This window comes from Zea mays, chromosome 6 (genome assembly GCF_902167145.1).
Source record: "Zea mays cultivar B73 chromosome 6, Zm-B73-REFERENCE-NAM-5.0, whole genome shotgun sequence".
Lineage (NCBI taxonomy): Eukaryota > Viridiplantae > Streptophyta > Magnoliopsida > Poales > Poaceae > Zea > Zea mays.
This window is the reverse complement of record NC_050101.1, coordinates 132,859,169-132,876,193: the sequence shown is the minus strand read 5'-3', so window position 1 is coordinate 132,876,193 and position 17,025 is coordinate 132,859,169. Positions and strand designations below refer to the sequence as shown.

General features: G+C 43.7%; 2 protein-coding genes and 2 pseudogenes across 2 annotated transcripts; 1 reads left to right on the top strand and 3 right to left on the bottom strand.

Moving 5' to 3' along the window:
- Positions 1 to 1,652: 1,652 nt before the first annotated feature.
- LOC103631401 (uncharacterized) lies at positions 1,653 to 2,084 on the bottom strand (annotated as a pseudogene).
- Positions 2,085 to 4,053: 1,969 nt separating this feature from the next.
- LOC103630017 (uncharacterized) lies at positions 4,054 to 4,813 on the bottom strand. Its single transcript, XM_020540199.2, has 3 exons — positions 4,700 to 4,813; positions 4,533 to 4,619; positions 4,054 to 4,446 (listed from the first exon to the last, which is right to left on the bottom strand). The coding sequence occupies exons 1-3, from the start codon at positions 4,796 to 4,798 to the stop codon at positions 4,192 to 4,194; spliced, it is 441 nt and encodes a 146-aa protein (XP_020395788.1). The 5' UTR covers positions 4,799 to 4,813; the 3' UTR covers positions 4,054 to 4,191.
- A 3,579-nt stretch (positions 4,814 to 8,392) lies between these two features.
- Positions 8,393 to 9,239, bottom strand: LOC103631400 (60S ribosomal protein L23A-like; annotated as a pseudogene).
- A 104-nt stretch (positions 9,240 to 9,343) lies between these two features.
- Positions 9,344 to 10,066, top strand: LOC109940615 (probable mitochondrial adenine nucleotide transporter BTL3). Its single transcript, XM_020540198.2, has 2 exons — positions 9,344 to 9,367; positions 9,469 to 10,066. The coding sequence occupies exons 1-2, from the start codon at positions 9,347 to 9,349 to the stop codon at positions 9,985 to 9,987; spliced, it is 540 nt and encodes a 179-aa protein (XP_020395787.1). The 5' UTR covers positions 9,344 to 9,346; the 3' UTR covers positions 9,988 to 10,066.
- The last annotated feature ends 6,959 nt before the right edge of the window (positions 10,067 to 17,025 follow it).

Genomic DNA, 17,025 nt, shown 5'->3' with positions numbered 1-17,025 from the left:
ACAGATTAACAGGCGCTAATTTTTAGTTATCTACTTTGTACCCAACTTTAAATATTTAGATCTATCAGGCGAGCGGTAGTGAGTTGCGACGACACCTAATGTTATTTGATACTCATAAAATAAAAAATAAATTTAATATCAAGTAATCTGTATATCATATATTTAACTGATAAAAACAAATATTACATCTTATCTTAATTAAAAAAATAATAAAGATATTAGTCGAAAAGAAGTCAATTCCTTTTTTATAGGTCGCTCGTACTCGTTCAGCTAGTAACCTGGTACTATGTGAAAGCGTTGTGTTGTGTATAGTTTTCTGTTGTGTTGGGCTTAGATGATTTTTCAAGACTTATAGGTGGAATAACGGTTCATTATTAGACGAGAAGCAGGTAAGAGAAGTAGACCTACACGTTTTGTATGTGATGTACGGCGGACGAAACTGTTAAAGTTGTAAAGAAGTAAACTATAGTATAGAATTCATTAAATTATACTACTTTTTATGAATATATGACGCCGTTGTTTTTTAAATAAAAACGTTAACCACATATCTTGTTACATTTATTAGAAAACATCAAATTTTAAGCCACGCTCAAACGACTGAGTAATAAAAAATATAATAAAATAAATAATAACTTATAATTTTTTAAATAAAACGAGTGGTGAAAGTTTCTGAAAAAATCAAAGCCGTCATATTTCCTAAATCTCTATCTCTACTATATTAAAGTATCAGTTTCAACGGTTGTTCCGCATCATCTTTTTACAAATAACCCCTCACATCTATTTCAAACTAGGTAAGTGCCCGTGCGTTGCAACGGGAACATATCTATACTACTCTATTAAGACAATAGTGTCAGCGTTCACAGCCTGTGCCTCCGCCTGCCCCTGCCTCGTGTTCCCCTCTCCCCGCATCGACAGGTACTTGCCGAGCCCGCCCCACCGCGGGCTCCTCGCGTCCAGGAACGAGCTCGTCGGCTCCGCCTTCAGATCCGTGAAGTTGAAGTCGCGACGGTGGAGAGGTGAAGCTCGTCCAGGAAGCTGAAGTTGAAGTTGCGACGGTGGAGAGGTGGAGCTCGTCGGGTTCAGGCCGGAGAGGTGGAGCTCGTCGAGCGACGCCAGGGTCCGCCCCGGGTGGAGCCGTGCCTCCAGGGCACGCTCGGCGCGGAGCTCGGCGGTCAGGGAGCTCCTGGCGCGCTCGGCCTCGGCGTCCCTGGCCCGGAGGTCCGCCGCGACCTCCAGCGTCACCTCCCCCGCACCCGCAGGCTGCCGGACTGCTCCCCCTCCCGCCGCTCGCGTTCTCCAGCCAGACGTACAACGAGGCGGTGGCGCTGCTCGCGTCCATGTACCCCTCCGTCTTCCCCATCGCCAGGGGTGGCGCCGCGCCGCGTCGCCTCCTCGGCCTCGCCTCCGCGCTCGCCGACGACTCGTCCTGCTCCGACCTCCTCCCGCCGACCTCCTCCTCACGTCGATGGAGCGGACCTTGCGCACGCTGGACCGCCAGATCTCGCAGTTCGTGGCCATGGACCGGCTGATTTGGGCGGACTCCGCCGATGCGGACGCGTTCCTGGAGGCGGTCGACGATCTCATCGGCATCGTGCAGGAGCTGGACGCTGCGGGGACCAACCGCGCCCTGCTCGACCGCGCCGACGAGCTGCTCAGCCGGTGCATGGCAACGGCGCGTACGCGTTGCACCGGAAGAACCGCTGAGGCGGGGGAGGCACCGGCGCCGGCGGTACTGCGCCCTCGCCGAGCAGCAGCGTGAGCGCGGCGGAGGGCAGCGTTGAGGGGCTGAGCAGCGCGTCGCGGTTGGGCGAGCTGGAGACGAAGAAGGCGTCGTCTAGGGCCAGCGCGCCCGCGTGGAGCGAGCCCAGGGAGCCCGGCGCGGGCTCATCGCGCACGCGCTTGGCCAGTGCGCGCGCCGCGAGGCCCGCGGGCATGCGCAACAGGCCGATCAGGAAGTCCACCGCGTCTTTGCGGGCCTCCGCGTACAGCACGCGCCGCGAACGCCTGTCCACCACCAGCTTCAGCTACGGGCCGCTAGCGGCCGGCGCCGGCTTCACGTCTGTAGCTGTCATCATGGACGCCATTGCTGTGGCTGATGCTGGCCTGGCCTGGTCTGCTTGATGTTGAGAGCTGCAGAGCTTTCCTTGTACGTGGTCGTGGCATGAAATTAATAATGGTCAGAGCAATGCCAATGGCATTACCAATAAATCTAAATTACCAGATGTTTTCCTTAACTATGGTCTACAGTCCCTATTTGTAGGTCTATTCATTTTTTTTTCTTATTTTGTTTTGCACGTTGTTTGAGTAGCAACAGGATCGTAAGCTGTTTTTTTCATACGTCAGGCTTTTGCTGGTGATGATGTTGAAGCTGAATTTGAGAAATCCAAAATGGATGTTTTAAGTGTGAACAACCCTGAATCTGAAAAGCTTGCTTTTGTTCGTTGCTGGGTCCAGTGGACAGACATCCAACAGAAAAAAGGACTTCCCTCATGGATGCTAAAAGACCATGAAGTTGCTAAAAGAAATAGAGAGGAAGCCTTGAAGAGGAAGGACTCAAAGCTTAAGCACGTCATCATTTCTAAACATGTAGATAAGAAGTTAAAGTTGTATTTGATTCGTTGCATGCACATGCTTTATGTTTTTGTTATTTATGTAAAGTGCTAATAAAAATATAGAATAACAATTAGTGTTTTTATATCAATATATTTTATCATATTGCTTCTGCATCTCAATATGTCTTATCATTATATTTTATCAAAGTGCTAATAAAAATATAGAATAACAATCCGTGGATTCTGATACTTCTGAATGGAGATGTGTGTTGTGTAATGGCATGAGAGACAGTACACTCAGGGCTGGACCACTGACGACGAACCACTGTGCAAACTTTGTCAAGGACTTTGCAAGTAACAACTCCTTGTGTTTCGAAGTAAATCCTGTTTTTATTATAAACAAATAATATTTGGTCACAATAATATTGTTTTACTTGGTTCAATGGAAGGCTTGGAAAGTCACCAGAATATTTTGAAGATTTATTCTGTGGTCTAGCTTGTTTCCAGGAATACAGATTAAGAACCAGTTGTAGGACCCTGTGACAGTTGAGTCTTCTTTATGTTATCCACATAAATGAACAATTTTTTAGGTGCCATTGAATAGTTAGGACTATTTTTAGCTATATAAAATCAAAGAAAATTGCAAGTTAATTCACATATATGTAATAAAGCTTCTTAGTAATTATCTGCAGGCACTGTTTGAAATAGAACGTGCCAAGTGCTCCCAATGCAAGCTCGATTGTTGCAAGCTTGTCAAACACATTAAACTCTTACCCTTGAAAAAGCGAGAAGAATACATCAGAAAGGTTGCTCCAAACATTGCAAGTACAAAGAAAATGTGTGTGTTGCACATTGATATCATGATTTTCCATGTTCTTTTGCAAATATAGGGCTAACAGACGGCTCCTCTTAACAGTATAACACACATTTGTACATAAGTTATCATAGTATTATATATTTCCGTTGCAACGCATAGGCACTTACCTATTTACCGTTTAATACGCCGATTATTACTGTTACCTCGGATTGAAAATGTCAGCTTTACTGAGCAACGAGTCCATGCTAGATACATGGAGGCCATTTTATTTGGGAATCCGATTTATTTATTTGTTTATTACACGAATAGTCCCCTGTGTTAGGGGTGGTAATAGACAATGATAATTTCTAAAAGGTCTAAAAATATTTAAGGTCCGATACTAATTCAATTCAATTCTTAAATTTTATGTGTAAAATTGAAAGTCCATTGTAATCTTGTACTGACAATCACTGGACATGCAACAATCGATTGCGATGTAAAATTCTTGTAGCTGGACAATGGAAATGTATTCCTTTTGCAGAATGAAATCAATCTAACATTTTAGGGATGGTAGCATTTCAGCCGTCGACAAATACTCATAGCTTTGATCATATCCAAGATGACAATACAAATACAAATATGCCCAGGGATCGAAGGGCATATAAAACTGAACCAAATAAGCCTCTCTTCCTGAACCGCATCCTGGAGAATTACATCGTTTCAAGGATCACTTCAAAGATTCCAGCAGAGCAAGAAAACGTCTTAATTTCAGGACGGACACAAAAAGGTGTCATTTAAACGTTTCATCAATCATCTATCTTAAATTCTTAATAGCAAGCCAGGTTACAGAAGTGTGCTTTCTTCAACGTCTCTTCCTTCTGCCCCCTTCTGCTTACCCTTCCCCTTGTGCTTGTCCTTCCTCATCTTCGGTTCTGACATGTCCTTGCCTGATGGTTTCGGTGGCGCCAGAAGATGCTTGACGTTCAGTATACTGTTCCTAAAGCGCCCTTCTGTGGACCTAAGCACTCGATCCTCTGGCCTTGTCTTGTGAGGTTTGGTGTCCTTGTCCCTCTTCCTAAAGATCCCAAGTAGTTTTTCCTGCATAAAGTTCTCATGTGTCACTCCTCGTTTATGTCCTTGAAAACAGGTTACAAAAAGTGTACCGGATAGGCAGAGTAGCGTACCTCTTCCATTTTCTTCTGTTCTCGTTTCTTCTGATTCTTCAGAGCTGGCTTCGCAACACTTAATGGTGTGCGATGCTTCTTAACGGACTGTTTTTCAGATGACATAAACACTGAGATGACAGAGTTTCAAGCCAGAACAGGTGGAGGTTAAGAAAATGAGAGATTACCTTTCCACCCAACTCAACTACTCTGCGGTTCTCGATTTGCTTTCGCCCCTTAAATGTAGGGGCACCTAAAAACAAAGCATCAAGTGAGTCATTGTACATCTCCAAAAACTTGAGACATAGGTGTTTATGTAAGATGCAACAATACAGGGAAAAGGCAAAGATAAATTGAAGAACAAAAAAAACCAAAACTGAAGTCAAACAAGGAACATACTTCTCTTCCATCCAGAATGAAAAGGAACAACAATTCTAATGTCACGTCAAGAGCGTAAAAAGTTGAAAATAATTGCATGAACAAGTCAGAGACCTATAATACCACTATAATTATGTACAAATAGGTTTATGCCCGTGCGATGCTACAAGGAAACACATGGAATCGATATCTATGTGGTACCGCAAATCAAACAAAGCATAAAATTTATACACATGACACGACAGTATCACCAAGAGAAAATGTTTGGCGTATTTTTAGAGTATTGTAGCCATGGATGCTCTGCCCATTCAACTAACATTGTCAGAAAAGCAATGACAAAATAATTTCAATATTTCATACATACAATTAGTGACAACATAATAGTTTTGAGCATCGTATTTCAATAAAATAAACCCGATGATGGTCACTTCATCTATTTTAGTTCTCGAGATATTTTTAGCCACTGACCCTATAAACCACTATCCCTAAAAGATGTCTCTTGGTGTTAAGCCGTTTAGTAATACATCCAAGCCAAGGTAATTTGAGGTTCCAAGATCCACCCGAAAGAGAAAAAAAAGTGAGGGTAAATTAAGAATTTGCACACATCCTTTTGTAAAGTGGCCAGACTGTTCAATGATTCCAACGCTCACCAAACCCTGCCCCAATTTCAGAATCATATGAAGGGTCATAGTCCATCATGGAGTTGGCCAGCTGACATTGGACTTGACAACATTACATTTTTAGAAAGAGATTACGAGTTAAGTAGCCAATGAAGGGAGTAAAAAAGATAAATTTGCATGAGCCCAACCTCCAAATTTGAAGAATTATAAGCTCCTAGCCTTCCCATGACGTACCAAGCTTGAATTACCTGTGAAGAACAGTTTATGTCAAGACAGTAAGTTGTTTTCTAAATAAATTGAATCTAGTGAAATTGTACAATGCCACTTTACACCGCCCAGCAGGTCAACATCTCGATCTGTTGGTTAACCAAAGAGCTCAAACCAAATGAATGAATGCAATGGGTTGAAGCTGCAATAATAAAAGAACAAGTGTCAGTAAAGGTTAACTCTTGCTAAAGCTCTTCTTTTTTTGGAAAACAAGGATTTCATCAACCTCAGCCTCTACGGAAGGCAGGATCTATGGTTTATTACATGTGAAAGCGGTATAAACAAGATCACTGGTGTAGCACCCAAATGAGGATAACCAGAACAACTGCTTGATAATTTTTTAATAGATCCAATTATTCCAAATTTTATGCAAATCAATTATGTTTGGCTAAAGCAAATTGGAGCTGCAGAAGGGTACTCGAATAACATGCATAAAGTTTCATGTGTCCAAGACGCAGGCTGGTGAAACTCACAGTACATCGGAATTGAATTGAGAACCATGAGCAACAAAGAATTGACTGAATACTGGAGACTTGTATGCATTTTCCCCACATAAGTAACTCAAAATGATTAGGCTGGCAACAATTATCCAGTCAAAACTCTTAAATCTTACTAAAACATGGGAAGTCTAGGAGGCGGGGTGGGTTTGCGGCGAGATCCGCCTTATGAACGAAGGCGTCTGTAATCCATCTGTGACAAATATGCATCTCCAAGGCTTGTGGCAGACCTTACCGACTTAATAGCTGAAGTTTCCTAGACTTGTGGCAGACCTTGCTCTCCACTGCCAAAGGGTAAAATACATCGTTCTGTTAGGTGCACTCACAATCCTGCTATTCTCTTGAACAAATTATGATTGGTTTTAAAGTTAAGTCATGCGTGCAGATTTTAAATGAAAATTTGAATTTTATTTATAATTTGAATCTTAGTGGATTTCTACAACGAAATGAGTTACAACATCCGAATTAGTAAGTATAAACCTGATGGTTGAACGCGTACGCCATAGCTCGCTCACGCTTTACTGCTGCTTCTTCCAGTTGTTGTATCCTAACAAGAATTTCATCCATAGTATCCGAGCCTCCATTCCATTCAATCTAATACAAGATGGAAACAAACAAAAAAATACAATGTCATCAGATAAATAAGTGATGTGATCTGCAAGCAAGATGAATAAACGATGAGAACATGTGCATGTCAACAGATCAAAGCACAAAGAAGAGGAAAAGCTGTGAGATGAAATGAAATGCAAAGCACAGGACATAGGTGAAGAAGAGCAGTATCGGATTTAGGCCCGCGTACATTGGCCATCTCGATGCCATCCACAACGAACGGAGCGTCCTTCTCGCCTGTGCCAGACTGCTATGCATCGACGACATGCTTCACCGTGCTGGACACGCCTCGTCACCTTCTCGCCACCTAGGGACGCCAGAACATAGGTGAGCAGCACAGGACATAGATGCAGTCACTGAAACAAGATAGGGACATAACACATGTCACAAAGTGTATGATTTTCACCATGAAACTTTTGAGATGGACCCTGATTGATTTAATTAACAGCTTGAATCGACGAACAGTGCTGCCTATAAAGCTACAAAGATAAATCTAGACTGAGTAAATACAAAATCTTTAGTGTTGCCAAATTGCAAAATATCTAGCACAAAGAAATTTATAGGCAGGAGGTGCTGCAGGATAAAGACTGTATTGTTCCTGCAATTCCTGGTCTGTCCCTTCACCCTTACATACTCTATGTATATAGTTCATGCAGCATTTTTAGTATCCGATGGAGAATAATACCATCACTTTGCGTGCAGTGTTCTTCGTTGTTTCAAGGAAGTCCACATTCTATAAAGACTTCAAGGCTGGAAACTGGTCTTTGCCATGAAACAGAACCGGACACTAAGGTTCAGCTTAAATTGATCTCTGAGACGGGCAGCAGATATGGCAAGAAAGCAGAAGATGCCCTCTTGTGATCATGGTCCTTTGGTTTAAAAGGAGTGTGCTTTTTTCAGTGTCTGCAGACTGACAGTCTTTTGTTACCGAGATAGACAGAAAAAGGTAAGGTAACCCTGGCAATCTGCTACACTAAGCAACAAAATTTTAGAAGTTACCTAAGATCACATAACTTGTTTTTCTTACAAAGTTGTGAGGTAACTGCCATTTTGATGATTGACTATTTAGCCATAACCTCAAGACCTAACACTGTAACGATCACATAAACATATCATCTAACCCAATGCACAACAATACCTTGCTATTGAAGAAGGGGCACATAGACTTCTTTGTTGCTGCTTAATTTCTCAAAAACAGTGTATTCTAGATCAGTTTGGCTTGCTTATTTTCTGATGAAAAAATGTTGCAGCTTTGCTTATTCATATATGTTCAAGCATACACACTGCAATCAGAGTAGTACAATACCTGACTCTGGTGTCTCTGACGATGCTGATGGCCATGCCGGCAGCGAGGCCAGCAAGGCTGCATGCGAGTTCGAAGGAGAGGTGTGTGTAGCCGTCTAAGAAGTAGGGCTTGGGCTTGGCCTTGGGGTTGATCCCGGCAGAGATGATGGCGGCGATGATGAGGTCATAGATGCCGAGGACTCTGCCCATGACGATGAGGACGATGGACTTCATGACAAGCTTGAGGCGCATGACGCCCATGGAGGCGACGCCGACGCCACTCTTGGTCGTCTCATAGGCGACGCCCATGCCTAGACACCAGCGAGGGTGAGGGGCCAGGGGAGTGTGGAATGGACGGTTGGATCCAGCTGGTGAAAGAGACATAGAAGGGAGGGAGGGGAGATCCGAAGGGTGCTTACATGAGAAGCTTCACGTAAGCCTTCTTCTTTCCATCAGGCCTGGACAGACACAGTTAAGAATTAACTCATAGTTGCACAACATAATAGATTATGCACAAGAAAATAACACTGGACCAAATGCTAACCTGATCAGGGTGTTGACCTTCTTGGCCTGAATGTCATACATCTTCTTGACAGCAGCCTTGATCTTCTTGTCTGCCTTGAGGTCGACAATGAAGACCAGAGTGTTGTTATCTTCAATCTTCTTCATCGCTGATTCTGTGGTGAGGGGATACTTGAGAATTTGGTACTGATCAAGGTTGTTCCTTCCGGTAGTGTTGATTCTTGGGTACTTGGGGTCCCTAGCCTTCTTCAGGGTCTTGGGGCGGTGAAATGTCACGGACGTGTGAATCTTCTTGGTCTTCTTCTTTCCTGGCCCAGACTTCACAGCCTTGACAACCTTCAAGGCCTGGTCTTGGCATCACCCTTCTTGGCAGGAGCAGCTAATCAAACCACAGTTAGATAAAACAGTCAGGTCATGAATACAACACAGTAAGCCTATCGAATGGAAATAATTTGTGGATTTGGGCATGGTGATTGTGCACTAAAATAGACAAGTTTTGTGCATAGTAAACAATATACTACAATATGTATTGGTAACATTGCATTACACATCCTATCTGTATTTAGGAGACAATGCAGTAATTATAGTTTGCTAATTATATACCCACCCTTCAGATAATTCTTGGCAGAGCAGATAATTATAGCTTTGTGCAACGATCATGTGCATACCTATGGATACAGTAGGTTTTTTTTAAAGAATTTGTACCACATATTTCTTTAATCTTTTACTTTGTTGTCATCTTTTCACTGACTATTACCTGATTTGAGTTGTTGGTTTCAGATCAGGACAAAGATGGTTGCTCCTGGTGGTGAAGCTTTAGGTGGGGTCATTGGTGTTGCCCGCCACATGATCCAAACTGAAGGATTCTTCTCGCTGTATAAGGGATTGGTGCCTTCTCTTATCAGCATGGCACCCTCTGGCGCTGTATTCTATGGAGTGTATGACATACTGAAGATGGCTTATCTGCATTCTCCTGAAGGAAAGAAAAGGGTATCGATGATGAAGCAACAAAAACAAGAGACAAATGCATTGGATCAACTTGAACTGGGTACTGTGAGGACTTTACTCTATGGGGCCATTGCAGGTTGCTGTGCTGAAGCTGCTACATACCCATTTGAAGTGGTCCGTAGGCAGCTACAGATGCAAGTAAAAGCAACCAGAATGAATGCGCTTGCAACATGCCTTAAGATTGTCGACCAAGGTGGGGTACCAGCACTGTATGTCGGTCTAATCCCCAGTTTGTTACAGGTATGTATTCTTTCAGCAGAGAACCTACTTCCACATATATGTCAATGGTGATCCAACACACATAGCAGGGACAAACACCGACATCGAAGGGAGAAATGGATGAACAGCTGCACAGAGCCTTGGAAGGAATCTGCATAATATAAAGAAGCATGAATTTAGACCTTTAAAACAGAAATTGAGCAAAGTGGGAGACAAAGATCAGAAACATAAGGGAACTGTCCAATCTAGCACAGCTCCCTCCCATACTTCAGTTCAAAGCAATGAAGGGAATACCATAAATTATATGGATCATTGATCCCATGAATTATTCCATGCTAACAGATTGGTAAGTGAATTTGGACTAATAGAGAGCAAAAACTTGCATGACATACGTGACCTGGTAGTGAACCATGTAAATTTAGGTGGGTACAACAGTGAGAATTGTACTTCCCAGCACTATACGGGGAATAATGCAGTTGGCACTCTTTATTCTCCATCACTAACTGTAAATTTAATCCAAACTCAAGGGGGCACCGTGGTTTATTTGAATCCCAGAAGAAACAGGAAGCAGAGCAAAGTATAGGAAACATTCCACACAATCTGCACCAACAAAAGAATCCATCTAATCAAACACATTGGGATTTCTATTAAAAAGAGAATCCATCTAACCAAGAGAAAAGGGAATCAACCTGAGCCAAGATAGATCTCTACCCTATGCTCGTCGGGGGGGCACACCTGCATGAGGACGATGACAGGAGAAGAGCTGTGGTCGAAGGATACCTGGATCCAGATGCGTTTGGCGCAGGGGGAAGATTGCTTCCGAAGTTGTCAGGTCAGGCCAGAGGAGCAGGCTGTGTTGGGGAGGCGCGATGGCGGGTTGCTTTAGGTCAAGGGATCTAACACCGCGTCGTCGTCGGGAAACATGACGCTGCAGGCGCCTTCCACGCCGCCATCTCTGTGTCCTCCACCTCCTTCATCAGATCAGATCAGCACTCACCATGGAACCTTCCAACGAGAGGTGTCTCGGTCTTGCACTGCCGATGCGGTTGTCGGGGCCGAGGTCGCACGCCTTGTGGGTGGCGATGGCAGCGTGGAGCAGTGGGATGCGGCGAGGCGGAGCACGCGTGGGGGCGTGTCGCGAGGCGCGTCGCGCGCATCACGACGAGATGGACGGGGGCGAGGGAGCATTGTGAGGTTGGCCGCGCGCATCACGGCAAGACGGACGCCGTCGGTGACCCCGGACTCCGCCTGGTCAGGGCCACAGTTCAGATCGGTTAAACGACAGGTCAAATCAGGAAACGGCGACGCGAGATTCTTCGATCCGCGGGGTGCGCTCTCACCTTGGGGTGCTTCGGGAAGGTACGGACGAAGAGGATGGCGATGGAGACGTGCGCTTCCCGGCGGCGGCGACGGAGCTTCGGCGAGTCTCCACCATGGCGTGCGCGCGGAGTGATTAGGGTTTGGTGGGAGAGTTGGCTGCCCGCCCAACGCACGCGGAGGACAGGGGAGGAGGCGACGCGGGCAGGTGAGGTGTGCGGGCAGGAGGGCAAAACAGGAAATGAAAAAAAGGCAGAACGCAAGGAGGCAGCCTACCCCTTACAGCCTTAATAGGTAGTATAGATTAACCTGCACACCCGTCTCATCCGCACAACCAACCTCCACGTCCCAAACCACAACTCTACATATAGATACCATTTGGTTAAATCAGCGTAAAATGTTTAAAAGCGGTGTAGGATGTGGGGTTCGAACCCATACCCTGATGAAAAAGGGCGGGAGACACTGGGTGAAGCCGTCTAACAAGTAAAACATCATGCTCAGGTGTTTTTATTATTGAATATAAATTGTACATATATATATACGATTTTTGTAAAGTAAAAAATATAATTGTGCCGGGCCGGGCCAGCACTATGGGCCGACTCTACGGCCCAAGCACGGCACGACGCTCGTGCCAGGATGGCCCAGACACTATTAAATGGGTCGTGCCCCGGGCCGGCCCGCCAGACACGACCTATTTGATCATCTATACCTCTACACGATAATGATGGTCCTCACCTCAGTTGTCGTCACCTCGTTCGCCATCCTGCTTCTTTTCTCTCTCTCCTCATGCCTCCGCCTCCGCACCACCCCATTCTCGGAAGAGGGCATGGGAGCAGGTGCCTCCTTCTTGTATTCGTCTGACACCAGTCCCGACACCGACCTGCGCAGTGGCTATTGCACGTCCACGAGGACGTTTCACAGCATGCACGCACCATCGTTTTTGCCGTCGTCGGACGTCCCGTTCGTCTTCCCGGCCTTCACCTTGTTCTTCCTCCCCAACCTGCTGCCCCTGCCCATGGTCGTAGCCGCGAGCTGACCGACACTCGTCGACGCGGGTACGAGCGAGTCGGTCTTGCTCCTGGCCTTTCTCCGTGCGTGCCGCCGAGGATAACACGGTGGTGCCTACCACACTTAGGTTATCATGGCGATGAGGAGTCCAGGTCTGAGATATTGGATAGCCAAAGGCCGTAGCACGACAACAGTCGGCATATACTAGAGTCGGTGGTGGTGTTATGTCGCCTCGGCGGGTCTAGGGCTAGGAAGGCACTCACATTCTCTCGCCCTTCTCGGACTGACGCCTGGTGCGGGTGCCTCTCGGTTTGGAGCTGCTCCGGGAGCTGCTCCGGCTGGGCTTCTTTCTCCACTTTTATGTGCTCTCTCCCTATATGTATCTAGCGGTATACTACCTATGTCATCTCCAAATGCACAGGTCTTCGTCGTGTCCTTATCCGTCAACGATATGCCCACATCTTCCCTTCCCTTCCTGCTCAACAAAACCTTGGAAGTGGGGGAGGCGAGGGATGGGGGTCCCTAATTTGCTTTCTATGGTACCCGTTTGATGACTCGACGTCGCCTGTCTACATGGCCTTTCCCATACCACGGTATCGACTCGGTATGCTTCTACCACTTCTATGTACCTGTCACCCATCCTTCTGTCATTGCAAAAATTATTGTGTTGTTCCTTTGTTGTTTTGGGTGTTAGTTTTTTGTTATGCTAAGGACTGAACATAATTTGGGTGTGTTAATACTTTATTTATTATTTGCATGTGGTTTGTGTTCTTCTGATGATGGCTCATGGATCCTGCAAAATATGTGTTAGGATTTGGAGATCCATGCGAGCAGTACCACATGGTGCGCGCCCCTTGTGTTCTTGGCTGTTGCATGCATTAGGTCGTTTCTGAGACCACATTGGCTCAATGAACTCCATGGTGTTTGAGGTTGCTGAATTGGATGAAGCCGCAATGATTTGTCACGTTAACAGTAAAAGGAAAGGTTATTTGTTGGTTTTAAACGTTAGTAATTGCTACAAAGTACCATAATTTGTATGGAGCACATCTAGTTTTTATTGATGCTTGACTTTAGCAACCACTCCATATTTTGATCTATCTTTTTTTATAAGTTTGAGTTCATGTGACTTATTTTAGAAACTTGAGCTCGCAAACTTTCTCTGATTTGGTCTATGTATGGTGAAATTATATCATTCTATAATCTCTATTTGTTCAGTCAGTCATTGTGAACTATCTTCTAATCGCTCCCTTAATTGGTCGTGTTGTACCAAGACATATTGGATGGAGTAAACAACAACATCAGTTAGTCAAATAAAAAAATATTATGCGAAGAGTGGAGACAATCAATAAAAAATCTTAAGATATTTTTTATGGATAGTTTACGTGGATATTGTTGTGAGCCGTCACAATGCACGGGCAACCGGCTAGTATATTATTGATGTTTGTCTATTTTGAAATGTGACGATGTAAACCTAAGTCGTATCATTTTTTATGTTTGCAAAGATATTATGTTCTATATTTTGTTATATTTTTATAGACTAGAATATTTGTATTATTGTTGTATCTCTCATAACGGATAGGGTTGGCATAAACTCACTTGATTCTTTTATGAGCTAAGCTAACATCCAGTTCAATTTGTTAACGAGTCAGCTCGCGAGTACATTTCAGCAAAATGAAACTATGTGCATATTATTTACGTATGAATCGGTGAAATGTTTACATGTATGTGTGGTACGTGTGGCATATTGGTTAGACTGATGATTGATGAAGTGTGTCTCTGTGTTAATTAGTTTGGGCAACTATATATATGGATTAAATTGATGAACATGTGTATAAAATATGAATTTGTGATGAATGTGCTAATTTTATGCGGTTTATAAAATTATGAGCATAATTACTATTTTCTATTGTTAAATTGGTTTGGAATCAACTAGCAATTGATTATGTTATATATATATATATATATATATAGTTTTTTCTCTAGCTCGCAAGCTAAACGAACTAGCTCGAGCTCATAAGCGAGCCGAGCCAGCTCAAACTTGACCAAGCTGAACAGAGTTGGCTCAATATCTAGCCATAATATCGGACATATGGGCCACACATGTCAGCTCCACCATTTTCTCCACATCTCCCTCAGTTGAGATTGTCGTGTTGAGATCATGAGTACGATGAGCAAATTGAGAGGGAGTAGAGTGCATATAAAGGAGGTGAGCAAACATAGAAAATTACTCATCAATCATCTTAGTTGGAATTGATGAGTAGCCACTTGCAACCCATATATCGTTGAATGCACATCTAGTATCACTAACGCAAAGAACACACGGGGCCATGGTGGCTAGAGACCTTCCATTAGATCTTAGGCTCGTCGCGCCCTTAGTGGCTCTTCCTCGCCCAACTATCTAGGTACCCAACACGATGAACTCGTCCCCGTGGCTATGGCTACCATGAACAAACATCGTCCATCATAATGAAATAGGATCTTGTTGTCATGTTGCTACAACATAGTGCCAAGAGTATCAGAGAAAACTAGAGACATAGAGGGGTAGGTCTAAGATTGCTAAAATAAGGCATCGACATGGTTGTATACATATAGAGGATTTATAGAGGTTTGGGCCACCTAAGCGTATACGTCTTGTATGTGTTTTGATGTTTAGATGCAAATATGGACAAAGAATGTATGCTCAGATGATGTCTGATCTAGCAAGTAAGGAGAGCCCTAATTGTCCATTGTGATGTTTACTACTGAGTTGGGTGAGGGAGCTCAGACTCGTACGATAGCTCTTTCTATATGTATCGCGTAGCTATTGAGAAAGTGAAGTCTAGAAACCTTAAGACTCCAAAAGTGAGAGAGGGAAAAGCCTTATTATGTTACTCTACACCTTTATTTATAGCACAATGTAAAAGAGAGTTAAGTCCCTATATGGATAGCGAGCCCTACCCAATAAAGAACCAACTAATCATATGTTGTCATATTTGTAGCATACATGGAGCATGCCTTCAATGTGCCACAACAGTGAATGTGATATGTCACAATGGCGAGTATAAGCGTCCACATCATCAACTACAACATAGTTGGCAACTACTGTAAGGATCTAGTACATCGAGATTGGGGTGAATATGTGCCTCCTATCAAATTTGAGCTTAAACACTTAGTAGTAACCAAGCAACAGTGCCACTTGACACCCATCACTACAACGACCTGGCACTGCCGTGACCTAGCACTTCTGGACAATGCATGGCACTGCCGCACAAACCTAAGTTGCTTGCTTCACTTGAAAGTTAATGTGTAGCAAGTAGATAAAGTAAATTTCTATTTCCATTGATATAAGGTAAAATCTAATAACTAGTAGACACAACACTCAATATAGCGAAGATAACTAGATATCAAACCCTAGATATACCAAATGAGCAAATAAGTGTTGTAAAAGTAAAGAACACAAAGGGGATAGAGAGTTAACCTGTGGTTTAGCTTGCCACAAAGGCTTGCCTACTTTCACATTGTTGAGGAAGCCAATAAGATGTTGGGTTCACAAATCATATCATCGTTCTCAAGTCAAGAGCTCAATTCTTGAGATGAGTTCTTTAATTTCTAGGTGAATATGAACCTTCGAGGCTACAACAATGAGCAACGCAGCTCACCGGGTGACACTCTAGCCGGCTAGGAGCAATGCTCTAAGGGTAAGAGATTCAATCGCAGTAAGGACCAATGCTCTTGAGGAGGAAGAACAAGTGTAAGAGCTCAAATGTCTGATTTGGAAGCACTTATCTATTAGGATTTCACTTAGGAGCTGTTTGAGAGCATTAGGGGCTTGAAAGGAGTGAGAGAGAGTGAGTAGTAAATTAAAACGCTAGCCTATGTAGACTAAACATTTATCGTTGGGGTAACAAAGAAGGGGCATAAATACCACCATCAACTCCAACGACTATTTAAATGCCCGATAGTGCTAGGTGGGGTGTGACAGTGCCACGCCTTAGGCTTAGAATTCTAGATGTGTTAAATATTTTGTGACTAGATTTTTGTGTCTTATGAAATATGTGTGGTGGAATATGAGATTTTTTTGCATTCAAGATTGTAAATTGAATGTCCTTGATAGTATGTTGTTCCTATACATACTCAAGTTCAAAATATAAACTTCATATATAATTAGGGGTGCCACCACTTATGAATGTTTTCTTCCTTTTCCCTTGGTCCTATCATGACACTCGACAAATCATAGTAGATCTCTAATTGTATGGTATTTATCACTAAAACCCACAATTAGGGCTTGATTGTACATACAATCTCCCCCTTGTGGTGATTGATGACAACACTATATAGGAAACAATGGTGTTTAATAGGGGGTGAATTATTGTCACACCCGGTTTTGGAAGGCAAACCGAATGTGAACCATGTACATGCTAGGATCAGAAACTCACGTACACAGTGATTACATAGTTGGACATCATCACACATTGCTTAAAATAAATAGCAGGAACCATACTTTATTACATCACGATGTCCAAGACATCCACATAGTCATTAACATAATATAGTCATAATCATAATGAAAGTGCGGAATACAAAACGTAGAGATAAGGCCTTCACAAGCAGCTGACTATGGGTTCACCACTAACACGACTAGAACTCATCATAGTCCTCCATGTTGCCTACATCTCCTCCTGAGCACTGATTGCAATGGGGACAACATGGGGTTGGGGGGGTTTAAAGCAAGGGTGAGTACACATCAACGTACTCAGCAAATATCCCGTTTGGCTAAAGTGGACTAGCTATATGTGGAGTTAAGGT